This window comes from Staurois parvus, unplaced genomic scaffold, assembly GCF_062004578.1.
Source record: "Staurois parvus isolate SC_StPar_1 unplaced genomic scaffold, SC_StPar_1.0 ptg000295l, whole genome shotgun sequence".
NCBI classification, from domain to species: Eukaryota; Metazoa; Chordata; class Amphibia; order Anura; family Ranidae; genus Staurois; species Staurois parvus.
This window is the reverse complement of record NW_028318091.1, coordinates 326,824-341,350: the sequence shown is the minus strand read 5'-3', so window position 1 is coordinate 341,350 and position 14,527 is coordinate 326,824. Positions and strand designations below refer to the sequence as shown.

General features: G+C 45.4%; 1 protein-coding gene across 3 annotated transcripts in view; it reads left to right on the top strand.

Annotated features, from left to right (window-relative positions):
• Window positions 1–14,527, top strand: part of EML6 (EMAP like 6) — a 272,713-nt gene that overhangs the window by 75,011 nt on the left and 183,175 nt on the right. For all 3 annotated transcript variants that reach the window (XM_089682713.1, XM_089682712.1, XM_089682711.1), the window contains exons 2-3: window positions 4,791–4,950; window positions 10,222–10,320. In XM_089682713.1, coding sequence (XP_089538839.1) covers window positions 4,791–4,950; window positions 10,222–10,320 — 259 coding nt within the window. The remainder of the gene's footprint in view (window positions 1–4,790; window positions 4,951–10,221; window positions 10,321–14,527) is intronic.

Sequence of the window (14,527 nt, the reverse complement as noted above, 5' to 3'; positions counted from 1 at the left end):
GTGGTTGTAAAGGCTCAAAGTTTTTTACCATCCATTCTATGAATGAAGGTAAAAAACCTTCTGTGTGCAGCAGCCTCCCTCAGCCCTCTCTTTTACTTTCATGAGTCCCATTGCAATCCAGTGATGTGCATGAGAGCCTCAGCTCTCCAGGGACTCTCTCTCCTCTCCCGCTGCTGTCACTCACAGCAAGTGAGTCCATGAGATGTAATGGGGCCAAGCTGCAGCTCTGCTTGTGAATGGACACGCAGAGCAGTGGCTCTGGAGCAAACCTGCTTGGGTGGCTCCATAGCAAGCTGCTTGCTCTGGGGGCACTCAGCAGGAGGGAGGAGCCAGGAGCACCAGTGGGGGACCCGTTGAAGAGGATCGGGGCTGATCTGTGCAAAACACTGCACAGAGCAGATAAGTATAACATGTTTGTTATTTATAAAGAAAAATGGAAGAGGAAGAAAACATATTTATAACTATTCTTTGAGATGTTCCCTCCTCCTCCTCCTACCTACCCTGTATAAAAAAGATCTGTGTACTTACCTATTTTCAATCTGCTCCGGTGTGTTACCGGCCAGATCACCTGGTGAAAACAGAGGGGAAAAAGGCCACAAAGAAAAGAACACTAATGCAGCCGCCACATGTAATGATTGGTAAGCTGCAATATATTACAGTTCTGGGTTTGGGTTTAATACCGCTTTAAACCAAATATGTACCATTCACCTCGCACCTTTCATTTCTACATTTCATAGAAAACACGACAGCGACAGGTTTCTTCGACTCTCTTCACAGCTCTGTACATGTAAGAAGTGTGATGTTGTGGATTCTGTGAACTATCCCAGAATAATGGCTCGCCCTTCCCCGCGCCGCTCTGCCGATGACACCGCCCTCCGAATTCTCACATTCAGCTGCCAGAATCCCCCAGCACACGGCTCCCCCTCTCACCTTGATGTGACTGCACACATAGACCTCAATCAGTCACTTTCCATCTATGAATAATAATCACGTCGTTGGTGCCGCAGCCAATGGCGGACGGCGATTTTCAGTTTTGCTAAAATAACATTCATAGTAATAGAGACTGTCTGGGAGTGGAAGGTGCTGTTAGATCAGCGGTGAGCCTGTACAGGGGGAGATGGAGTGGGGATGTAAACCAAGGGTCTTCATACATTTCAGTATAAGGGCCACATCACATATCAGGCCGAAAACAATCACTTTCATACATGAACAAACTACATCTAAATGAATGAATGTGTTTTACTTGGAGTTTGTTTTTCTTTGTAATCAGTATGGTAGTTAGAAACAGAGGAAATAAATTCCATAAAATCATGAGCCCATTAATGTCCCCTGTATATCAGAGTTCCCATCAAGGCAACCCCTTACATTGGAGTCTGTTCTTGCATCAAGGTCCCCATCAGAGTCCCCTTTTACATCAGGTTCCCCCTTAGAGTCCCCCCTTACCTCAGGTTCCCCATTAGACTCCCCCTTTACATCAGGGTCCCCATTAGACTCCCCCCTTACATCAGGGTCCCCATTAGACTCCCCCCTTACATCAGGGTCCCCATTAGACTCCCCCCTTTACATCAGGGTCCCCATTAGACTCCCCCCTTACATCAGGGTCCCCATTAGACTCCCCCCTTACATCAGGGTCCCCATTAGACTCCCCCCTTACATCAGGGTCCCCATTAGACTCCCCCCTTACATCAGCGTCCCCATTAGACTCTCCCCTTACATCAGATTCCCCATTAGAGTCCCCTTTACAGCAGGTTCACCATTAGAATCACCCCTTACATTAGTATTTCCATCAGAGTACACCTTACAACAGGGTTCCCATCAAAGCCCCCCTTAAAGCACTATTCCCATCAGAGTTCCCCTTACATCAGGTTCCCCGTTAGAGTTCCCCCTTACATCAGCGTCCCCATTAGACTCTCCCCTTACATCAGATTCCCCATTAGAGTCCCCCTTTACATCAGGTTCACCATTAGAATCCCCCCTTATATTAGTATTTCCATCAGAGTACACCTTACAACAGGGTTCCCATCAAAGCCCCCCTTAAAGCACTATCCCCATCAGAGTCCCCCCTTACATCAGGTTCCCCATTAGAGTCCCCCTTACATCAGGGTCCCCATTAGACTCCCACTATACATCAGGGTCCCTATTAGAGTCTCCCCTTACATCAGGTTACCCATTAGAGTCCCCCCCCCACATCAGGGCCCCCATTAGCATCCCCCCTTACATCAGGGTCCCCATTAGAGACCTCCCCCCTACATCAGATTCCACATTAGAGTCCCCCTTACATCAGGGTCCCCATTAGAGTCTCTCCTTACATCAGGGTCCCCATTAGAGTCCCCCCTTACATCAGGGTCCCCATTAGAGTATCCCCTTACATCAGGGTCCTCGTTAGAGTCCTCACTTAAATCAATATCCCCAGTAGAGTCCCCTGTAAATCAATATCCTCACTAGAGTCACCCCTTAAATCAGTGTCCTCATCAGAGTCCCCCCTTCATCATAGTGCCCATCAAAGTCCCTCTTAAATCAGGGTCCCCCTCTACATCAGAGGGTCAGATAAAATCTTTGATGGGGCCAGTTTTATAGCTTGAAGACCTCTGTTTTAAAGGGGCACTCTGCTCACAAGAGATATTTTGGTTATAGGTGGAGCATGGTGAGCTGGGTAGGTCCCTAGTGCCTTACTGGAAACTCCAACAGTGAGACCTCCATGCCACATCATTCCTGACCCCGATCCTGTCCACTTCTTGTACATTCTCCATAATATAAAGCAAGTAGATAAATCCAGTATGGGGTGTGGTGCCCCTTTATATAAGTCGCAGTATGTGTGCGTAATCCAGGACTGAAACACAGAGACCTCCCCAATACACTTCCTAGGAGATAAACACATTTTATGATGGTTTCACTCTTAGGTCGGCCATACATGGGTCAAAATTCGACCGATTTTTTTGTCCAAAAATCGGACCTAAGAATAATCGTCCGATTTTCGCACTGTTAGTGGATCAATGGTACCAGACGATTTTCGTGGTTCCTCCCCTTTTCGTTGATAGGGCATGTTTGAAAATTCATGAAAAACAACCGATTTTCGACTCAATAATGGTCAAATTGCGAAGAGCAGAGAGTACAGTTTGGGTGATATTTAGAGACAAGATTGGTGATGTAATTTGGGGCAGAGTTATAAATGGCTTTATACGTTATTGTTAATGTTTTGAATTAACAATGGGCAACAGGAAGCCAGTGGAGGGATCAGCAGAGAAGGGTGGAGGACACTGAGTGGAGGCTAGTGGAGGGATTGGCAGAGAGGGGTGGAAGACACTGAGTGGAGGCCAGTGGAGGGATTGGCAGAGAGGGATGGAGGACACTGAGTGGAGGCCAGTGGTGGGATTGGCAGAGAGGGGTGGAAGACACTGAGTGGAGGCCAGTGGAGGGATTGGCAGAGGGAAGGAGGACACTGAGTGGAGGTCAGTGGAGGGATTGGCAGAGAGGGGTGGAGGACACTGAGTGGAGGCCAGTGGAGGGATTGGCAGAGAGGGGTGGAAGACACTGAGTGGAGGCCAGTGGAGGGATTGGCAGAGAGGGGTGGAGGACACTGAGTGGAGGCCAGTGGAGGGATTGGCAGAGGGAAGGAGGACACTGAGTGGAGGCCAGTGGAGGGATTGGCAGAGAGGGATGGAGGAGACTGAGGGGAGGCCAGTGGAGGGATTGGAAGAGAGGGGTGGAGGACACTGAGTGGAGGCCAGTGGAGGGATTGGCAGAGAGGGGTGGAGGACACTGAGTGGAGGCCACTGGAGGGATTGGCAGAGAGGGGTGGAGGACACTGAGTGGAGGCCAGTGGAGGGATTGGAAGAGAGGGGTGGGGGACACTGAGTGCAGGCCAGTGGAGGGATTGGCAGAGAGGGGTGGAGGACACTGAGTGGAGGCCAGTGGAGGGATTGGCAGAGAGGGGTGGAGGACACTGAGTGGAGGCCAGTGGAGGGATTGGAAGAGAGGGGTGGGGGACACTGAGTGCAGGCCAGTGGAGGGATTGGCAGAGAGGGATGGAGGACACTGAGTGGAGGCCAGTGGAGGGATCGGCAGAGAGGGGTGGAGGACACTGAGTGGAGGCCAGTGGAGGGATTGGCAGAGAGGGGTGGAGGACACTGAGTGGAGGCCAGTGGAGGGATTGGCAGAGAGGGGTGGAGGGCACTGAGTGGAGGCCAGTGGAGGGATTGGCAGAGAGGGGTGGAGGACATTGAGTGGAGGCCAGTGGAGGGATTGGCAGAGAGGGGTGGAGGACACTGAGTGGAGGCCAGTGGAGGGATTGGCAGAGAGGGGTGGAGGACATTGAGTGGAGGCCAGTGGAGGGATTGTCAGAGACGGGTGGCAGATACAGAACGGTTAGTAAGGTGAATGAGTCTGACAGCAGCATTCATGTTAGACTGAAGAGGGGATAGCCTGCGATGAGGTTGGCCAATGAGGAGGGAGTTACAATAGTCAAGGCGAGATATAACAAGGGAGTGAATGAGTTGCTTAGTGGTTTCCAAGGTTAGGAACGGCCGTATCTTGGAGATGTTGCGGAGGTGGAGTCTACAAAATATCAGTTTTTGGTGGACTGACCCTTTAACACTAAACTCCGGCCTTCCCTTCAGTCTTGCATGGTTGTACCGGCTCTTTTCCTGGACTAATACTGCTTACTTGATTTCACTGCACACTGTGAGCTTCTTATAATGTGCTTTAGAATCTGCAGCAAGTCAGACAGTGCCTACCTCGTTTCCTGGTTTTGTAATATTGAACATTTATTTATTTGTTGTTTATCTCTGCAGCCTTGCGTTACATCCAGACAGAACTCTTGTCGCAACAGGACAGGTTGGGAAGGATCCGTACATCTGTATATGGGATTCCTACACAGTACAGACCATCTCCATCCTGAAAGATGTGCACACGCATGGAGTGGCCGGCCTGGCATTTGATTCAGATGGACAGGTTTGTCTTTTCTGTATTTGCACCTCCAGGCTCTGGATGCAGACATCCCAGCATGACCATGCATTGCTACTAATGACATACCCTGGCCTTTGTCCTTCCTTCCTTGCATCCTGTACTCTATTTATTTCATATTTAAAGACACCCTGTCATAAGTATGAAATATGCAGGTAAAAGCTCAAAAAAATCAAGTTTTTTAAATACTTATTTGCTGCGTGTTTTCATTTCATAAAGGATTTTTATTTACCAGCAACGTGACTTTGAACTTGTTAGAAAATGTGACTCTCCCAGCAGGAGTCAATTCCTCTGCCACATCATGGCCCTCTCCCTCCTTCTTGGAGTGGCTAAGTGCTGTCTGTGCTGGCCCAGCTCCCCCGCCTCTCCCCTCTTCACATAACCTTTTAACTAGCCGCCAGGTAAGGAGCAAAGGGAAACACTATAGTATCACCCAGGGGAGGACTGACAACTCATGGGGCCCCCGGGCAATAGGAGATCATGGGGCCCCTGTGTCCTTGCCCACACTCAAAGCACACCCAAAAAAGCCTATAAAAGGTACCAGGGGCATTTCATGGGGCCCCCTACTGACCCCGGGCCTTCGGGCAGTGCCCAAGTGCTCGAATGGTCAGTCCGCCCCTGGTATCACCTAAAGTGGAACTACACTGCATCTAAGCACCACAAGGCAAAAACCCTATTTAATTCCTTTTTAAAGTATAACTAAAAGCAAACCTTTTTTGGGGGGTTTTGGATAGAATGGAGATGGATTAGAACACCTGTCAGTTCTTATTGCTGCCTGCATCCCAGTTAGGGAGATCCCCCCTCTCCATCTGTCCTGTCGACCATTATCATTGAAAGTGAAAGTAAAAGAAAATACCAAATTCTGGGTTGTCCCCACAAAAGTAATAGGGGGAAATCTTCCAATGTGAACACTAGTTCTAGTGACCTGGGTGTCCCCAAGGAATTTCCTTTATTTGGAGGGATTTCCCCTCACTTCCTGTTTGGCTATGGGACAGGAAGTGAAGGTAAATCTCGCCAATGGGACACAGATGGCAAAAAAAAAAATCTGGCAGGGGTTATATCCCTCCCTTACGCTATCCAAAATGAAAAAAAAAAGTGTTGCCTATAGTTCTACTTTAATATTCAAAGCATTGCACATGTTTGCTGGGGGCATGCAGAGCTGCCCCATTCACTTGAATGGGTTGCATTAGACGGGCGCTATGCTTGCTGAAAGTGACAAGGGGTATAATTCTAGCTGTGGTGACGAAGCAAAGCATTGCAGGGGTGTGGAAATTTTGTTAACGAACTATTTGTCCAAGGGACTAAATGGGGGTCCCAATCTACTTGTCCTGATAAAAAATAATTTTGACCAAAACCGTATTTAACCACCTCCCGTCCGGCCGTTGTATATAAACTGCCGGACGGTGGCACTGCAGGGTCGGATGGCCGTTTATAAACGGCCTCCCCGCACCCTGCTTGTACGCGCTCCCTCCGGACACAGTGAAACACCGATCGTCGGACGGGACCTCCGTACGAGGTCCTGATCATGTGATCACTGATTGGCCAATCAGTGATCACATGCAAAGTAGTAAGCAAGATGTCACTTGTGACATCATTGCTTACTATGTGTGAAATCTGTGAATGATCACAGAGGTCACATAGTACAAGGCTATTCACAACAGCCTTGTACCATGTGACAAGCTGTGACCAATCTCGGCTCACTCAGTAGTTCTCAATGGCTGCAAGAATGCAGACAGAGAGAAGGAGAAATTATTGCTTTACATCCTATATGGGTGTAAAAGCAATCAGTGTAAAAAAAAAAAAAAATCTTCATCACCCCCCACAAGTAGTACAGTGTCACCATGGTGACACTGTACTGCTAGGGTGACAGTATGTAAAAAAAACCCCATAAATAATAATATAAAAAAATAAAATAAAAATGTAAAAAAAAAAGTTTAAAAATTATAATTTTTGGTTATAAACTAATTTGGCTTATTTTTATTTTACTAAAAAGATAATGTAATACATTTTGGCCAAGATTTATGATGAAATATTTTTTATTTGCAAAATTGTATAAGAAAAACACTTTTTTTCAAAATTTTGGGACTTTTTCATTTACATAGCAAAAAAAATAAAAATCCCAGCAGTGAATAAATACCACCAAAATAAAGCTTTATCTGTCTCAAAAAAATGGTAAAAAATCCATATGGGTGCAGTGTTGCATGACGGCGCAATTGTCATTCAAAGTGTGATAGTGCTGAAAGCTGAAAATTGCCCTGGACAGGAAGGGGGTAAAAGTGTCCGGACTGGAAGTGGTTAAATAAAGTCTTAACATTGTGCTGTTTATCTGTTACTCTGCCTCCAGCATCGCACCCGGGGACTAGCAGGAAGGGGAGATACCTTGCAGTATGGCGAGCACCGACTGGGTGCTCATTAGGAAGGGGGAGTATCGGGCTCTCTTAACGCTCAGCAGCGCATCTGCTGAGCGACTAAATGACTCGCAGGCCCCAATGAGAGAAAAATAAACTGTATTCCTTCAGGTTATCCTAGCACACAGGGTGGGGTGCTCAGTACAAGCGCATGCTGAGCAGCCAAATCAAGCTCCTGTTTCCGCTTCATGAAGCTCCATTCACATCTGTGTATTTTAGGATTGCAGCAGAATCGCTGCAATTCTCCCTGCGATCTCAAAACACTATATAATCGCAGGTTCAGGTGCCATTAGCAGTGCAGTTTTGCTGTGATTGTCGCACGATTTATCCTGCTCCTTTTTGGGTGACAAATTTCACGCGCAATAAATCACGGCAAAACCGCACCATGTTTTGGGTGCCATTGAAAAATAACGGTACCTGAGTATGCATTTTGTGATTGTAGTGTGATTCTGCCATGATCTCAAAATGCCCAGGTGTGAATGCAGCCTTAGTCTTGGTTCAGACTGATGGAGCCTTAGTTCTGGTTCACTATGATACAAATCTGATGCGGATCGGATGAGATTCGAAAAGTATAGATTCGCATTGGCATCTGAAAATACATTGTTTTCTATGAAGGATGCAGAGGCATATTTACCACAAGGCAAACAAGGCACTTGCCTAGGGCGGCTTTTTCAGGGGGGCAGCACATCCCCCAGAAGAAGGGATGAAAGAAGGGACATGTGCACCATGGGAACCAGGTGGGATCTAAGAGCTGCAAGCTGCTTGATGGTGTATGTAGAGCCTGGCCCTCATTCCCGGGGATGACCGGAGATGAAGATTATTATTATTATACAGTATTTAGAAAGCGCTGATAGTTCGCTCAGCGCTGTACATTACAAGATGAGTGTCTTTTTCTCTATTGCTAGGGGATGGGAGGGGGGGGGGGGTAGTGGAAGGCTCTCTCAGGTGGAGGGCAGGGGTGTGAATGGAGCCTTAGTTCCGGTTCACTATGATGCAAATCTGATGTGGATTGGATGAGACTCGAAAAGTATAGATTTGCATTGGCATCTGAAAATACGTTGTTTTCCATGAAGGATGCAGGGGCATATTTACCACAAGGCAAACAAGGCACTTGCCTAGGGCGGCATTTTTCAGGGCGGCAGCACCTCCCCCAGAAGAAGGGATGAAAGAAGGGACATGTGCACCATGGGAACCAGGTGGGATCCAAGAGCTGCGAGCTGCTTGATGGTGTATGTAGAGCCTGGCACTCATTCCCAGGGATGACCGGAGATGAAGATGAGTGTCTTTCTCTCTATCGCTGGGGTGGGGGGGGGGGGGTAGTGGAAGGCTCTCCCAGGTAGGGGGCAGGGGTGTTGTTGGTCAATGTCAGGCTCTCTCCACGGGAGGGGGAGAGGTTGGTGTTGATTGGTGTCCATGGGGGCAGACGATATTTGTGTTGCCTAGGGCAATACACCACTGGTAGGATGTTCACATGTATGCGGTGCGATTTTGATCCAATTAAAAGAAGAGTCTTGTACGTTTGGAGCGATGCGCACAGCATATAGTGGCATTCTGAGATAACTGTTCACATAGGATGTGATTTATAGCTGGTTTTGCATAGAAGAGGCTGGAAGGCAGATTTGCATAGAAGTGGCTAGAGGACAGATTTGAATCGCACCTGAACCGCTGAACGACTACCTTTGACAATCACACTGAAAACTGACATGAAAATCACACTGAATAAAGTAAACCCTGCTGCTTGCCCACAGCAGAGCTACGTGAATGTAAGAAAAAAAGACCCACCCAGTGCTTGGAACTGCATGTCCCTGGCGTCGGACGATATGATTTGCGCATCCATGGTACACCTTGGCTGCTGCCTCTGCAGCTAAAAGTGGTAGTGGGATGAAAAAACACAGCTCAACCACAGGGTTTTACTCCCCCTTACCTCTACCGAGAACAAGCTCTGAGGCTCGATTCACACTGCTGTGATCTCACTTTGATACGATTTTCAGTGAGATTATGTAGTGCAACTTGGATACAACTTTGATGAGGTCTGCATATCCTAAGGGGGCCAAAATCGCACTGAAATCGCACCAAAGTCATACAGTCGCATTGATGTGAATGGGCACCATTGAAAACAATGTAATATCCATTGTCATGTGATTTTGCGTGACTCAAGTCGCAATGGTTTCTTCAAGTTCATTCGTAACTATATAATCGATTTATGGATACAGTGAAGGAAATAAGTATTTGATCCCCTGCTGATGTTGAATGTTTGCCCACTCACAAATAAATGATCGGTCTAAAAATCGAATGGTAGGTGTATTGTAACACTGAGAGACAGAATATCAACAAAACAATTCAAAAGAAATGCATGTCTAACAAATGATGACTGATCTGCATGTTCATGAGGGAAATGAGTATTTGATCCCCTTCATGACTTAGTACTTGGTGGCAAATCCCTTGTTGGCAATCACAGAGGTCAGACGTTTCCTGTAGTTGGCCACCAGGTTCGCACACATCTCAGGAGGGATTTTGGCCCACTCCTCTTGGCAGATCCTCTCCAAGTCATTAGGTTTGGTGGCTGAAATTTGGCAACTCGAACTTTCAGCTCCCTCCACAGATTTTCAGTCGGATTAAGGTCTGGAGACTGGCTAGGCCACTCCAGGACCTTAATGTGCTTCTTCTTGAGCCACTCCTTTGTTGCCTTGGCCGTGTGTTTTGGGTCATTGTCATGCTGCAACACCCATCCACAACCCATTTTAAATGCCCTGGCTAAGTGTATGACCGGTATAGGCACCCACTAAAATTATTCTAAATATTATTGTGTTCCCAAACTAACTAGACTTTCTCTTTCTTTCGGTTTGTATAGCGCCTCGCCTCTGTTGGACTGGATGCCAAAAACACCATCTGCATTTGGGATTGGCAGAAAGGCAAAATTCTGGCTACAGCGACTGGCCATTCAGACAGGGTACTATGAAGTGCTTACACCCCGTGTTCTATTCCTGGTCTTGTATTTGGTGTTTGATGTCATGTCTGTGTGTTGCTGTGATAACCTGTACTGAGGATGTGTGTTCAATTAAGAGGCAGAGAGATAAAACCAGCCAGAGGGCCGACAATTACCCCACATTTCAAAATGGTAATTCATGTACTTCCTTTCACTTTTGTAAAGAGATTTTCATTTGAAGAGGTAGTTGATGCCATAAATGATGATGAGTGCCACTTCCAGCACAGCTGGTCCCACCAGCCTATTGAGTACACATGTTATGTACGGCTGGTCCCGGCTCAGCAATCATTATAATTATTTCTCTATATTACATGTAGACCTTCAATGCTTGATTATCAGCCTATAAGGCCTCTTTCACATGACCACTTAGCTGCATACACCAGAATCAATGGATCGCTGCAGCTGGCGCAGGCGAAAAATATCAGTCAGCCTGTAACAAATATAGGGATGGATATTGGAACTTGAACCCATTTGACTACTTCCAGGCTCGAATATCCGTCCATAACTGCCGGTAACGAACTTGGTGTGCAGCTGCATGCCAACAGCAATAGCCGCTGGCAGCCCTACCTTATACAGCAGTTGTTCTCAACCTTCCTAATGCCGCGACCCTTTAACCATTAGCCGCCCGGCCAATGGCCGTTTGGCGGCTTCAGATGTGTCTCTCCATTCCGGGTGCACGCCATTTGGCGTGCTCCCGCACATGCGCCGTTTGCGCTAATGCAGAGCGGCGCAGCAGTGCGATCTGTCACCGGCCGTGCACCTCGGACACGGCCGATGACAGATCCGAGTACCGGCTCCCGTTGCTGGTACCATGTGACCTGCTGTGACCAATCACAGCAGGTCACATGACAGTTGTATACAATGGATGGCTTCATTCATGCCATCCATTGTATACTAGTGCCTAGCTGTGAATGGTCACAACAGGTCACATGCACATGTCATGTGATTAGCTGTGACCAAATCACAGCTAAGCACAAAAAAAAAAAAAAAAAAAAAAAAAGCTGAATGAATCGATTTCATTCAGGTAAATGCTTGCTTATAGCAAAGTAATTCTTTGCTATAAGCAAATTGTGTAAAAAAAAAAAAAATACCGATCACTTCCCCAAAGTAGTACAATGTTACTATGGTAACATTGTACTACTTTGGTCATAGTAAAATATGAAAAAAAAATCTTAAAAAAAATAAAAAAAAATGTAATAAAAAATTAAATATAATAAAAAAATTAAAAAAAAAAAAAAATATATATATATATTTTTTTCATACTGTCACCAGTCAGTGTCCCTGTTCACCGCCATGCCAGATATATGATGACGCTGTACTGCACTGGTGACAGTATGTAAAAAAAAAAATAGTGAAACTAATTTTTTTCATTTTCCGAAAAATTATGACAAAAAAAATACAACTTCAAAAAACTCGCCATTCCTCTTATGAAGTACGTCGGACTGTCTACTCTGCAAAAAGGGGTCATTTGGGGGATATCTGTACTATTCTGACATTCTTGGACCTCAAGAAATTAGATTGGCTGTCAGTACTTCAGGATTGATCAATTTTCAGATCTATACCATAGTTTGTGAACTCTATAACTTTCCTACAAACTAAAAAATACATCCTAATTTGGGTTATTTTCACCAAAGACATGTAGCAGAATACATCTCGGCCTAAATTTATGAAGAACAATTATTTATTTGTAAACTTTTATAACAGAAACAAAGAAAAATGTGTTTTTTTTTCAAAATTTTTGGTCTTTTTTTGTTAATTTAGCAAAAAATAAAAACCCCAGCGGTGATTAAATACCACCAAAAGAAAGCTCTAGCTGTGTGAAGAAGATGATAAAATTTTAGTTTGGGTACAATGTTGTATGACCGCGCAATTGTCATTCAAAGTGTGAGAGCGCTGAAACCTGAAAAATGGCCTGGGCAGGAAGGGGTAAAATTGCACGGTATTGAAACGGTCAATACAGTTCCTCATGTTGTGGTGACCCCCAACCATAAAATTATTTACCCATTAATTATAATTCATGAAGTGTCGTTTTACCTCCAATACTGCTGCTTTCAACACAGTAGCTGCTTTCTACACAGTAGCTGCTCTTTACACATCGGAAATATGTGTTTTCCGATGGTCTTAGGCGACCCCTGTGCAAGGGTTGTTCGACCCCCAAAGGGGTCGCGACCCACAGGTTGAGAACCACTGTTATACAGGCTGAGCGGTCCCTGCTTTTTGCTGTCGTTCCAGCTGCAAGACTTCGCTCCTTCTTGTCCATGGAATTGCAGTTTTTGTGGCTAAACAACCATGTGAAGGAGGCCTAATACCCCTTCATTACAAGACCATTTTTCAGTTTCATTGTTGTCATAGTTTGACTGACAAATACTCAGTCATGCAACACTATGCAAAAAAAAAAATATATATTTTTTCTTACCTTTTTTTGTTTTGTTTTTTTTAGTATGTAGAGCTTTGCCTTGGTGATATCTAATAACCACTGGATTTTTTATTTTAATTTTTACTATACATAAGCAAACAGACAAATAAAATTGTTATTTTCTGTTATTAAAGTATGAAAATCTCCCAAAAGACCCCTGTTTGGAAATAGGACACACCAACGTGATCCCTTTTTTGCCATAATTGTTTGTCAAATGAAGAACATGCTGGTACTGAGGAGGGTAGAACCATGGAGGTTGGTGCTGGTGCACTAGATACAGTGTGTAAAGATCATACATAGGGAGACAAGGAGATGAAGGGGTTAATGTACACGTCAGATACAATGGGAGGATGGAGGTGAAGGGGTGAATGCGCAGGACAAGGGAGGTGAAGGATTGATATAAAGGACATATAGAGAAACACTATGTATAGCAGGGGGATGAAAGAATTGTTAAAAATTTTGCAGCTACTGCTGCCGAGATTTGGATAGTAATTCAGGAACTAAATGAGTCTTTCATTGACTGGTTCCTATTTCCTCCCCTTCCTCTGTTGTAAGAGGAAGGGATGGGCTCACAGATGTAAACATACACTGTCTATATAATGTGATCACTGCAATTGGTGTCTTTATACTAAGGTACAGAGCCACTCAGATTGGCTCTGTACACAGTGTCATGGTACTTTATGAGTGAGTTGGTACTTTATCCAGTGCACTTTATAAATGGCACAGAGAAAATAAGCATCCCCCAATCTGTTGTTTATAAATAGAAAAGCAGTGAAAGTGTGTGAACACCCTCTTGTTCATGTGTGAATGGAGGCTAAATCCTAGAAGGGCTTTTTTAAACATTTTAATTAAAACTCAGGCCTCAGATGTATACTAATGCAAATATACACTTATCAGCCATAACATTATGACCATTGACAGGTAAAGTGAAGAACCTTAATTATCGCATTACAATGACACCTGAAAGTGGGGGGATATATTAGGCAGCAAGTGAACATGCTGCCCCTGAAGTTAATGTGTTGAAAACAGAAAAAATGGGCAAGCAGAAGGAATTGAGCGACTTTGACAGGGGCCAAATTGTAATTGTCAGAGTCAGAGCAACTCCAAAAGTGCAGCTCTTGTGGAATGTTCCGGGTCTGCAGTGGTCAGGACCAACCAAAAGTGGTCTAGGGAAGGAAAACCAGCGACAAGGTCATAGGCGACCAAGGCTGATGGATGCACATAGGGAGCAAAGGCTTGCCTGTGTAGTCCAATCCAATAGAAGATACACTGTAGCTCAAATTGCTGAAAAAGTCAGCACTGGTTCTGATAGAAAGTTGTCAGGAAGCACGGGGCATCGCAGTTTGTTGTGTATGGGGCTGCATAGCTGCAGACAGGTCAGGGTACCCATGCTGACCCATGTCCACAGCGAAAAGTGCTTACAATGGGTATGTGAGCATACGAACAGAACCACGGAGCAATGGAAGAAGGTGGCCTGGTCTGATGAATCACGTTTTCTATTACATCATGTGGATGGCAAGGTGCGAATGCATCGCTTACCAGGGGAAGAGATGGCATCAGGATGCACTTTGGAAAGAAGACAAGCTGGCAAAGGCAGTGTCCACACATCGATGGGTCAGGGCTGTTCTGGGGGGGGGGACCTATCCAATATTAGGTGGGTGGTCATAATATTATGGCTGATGGGTGTGTGTGTGTGTGTGTATATATATATATATATATATATATATATATATATATTATCTAACTCAGTTCTTT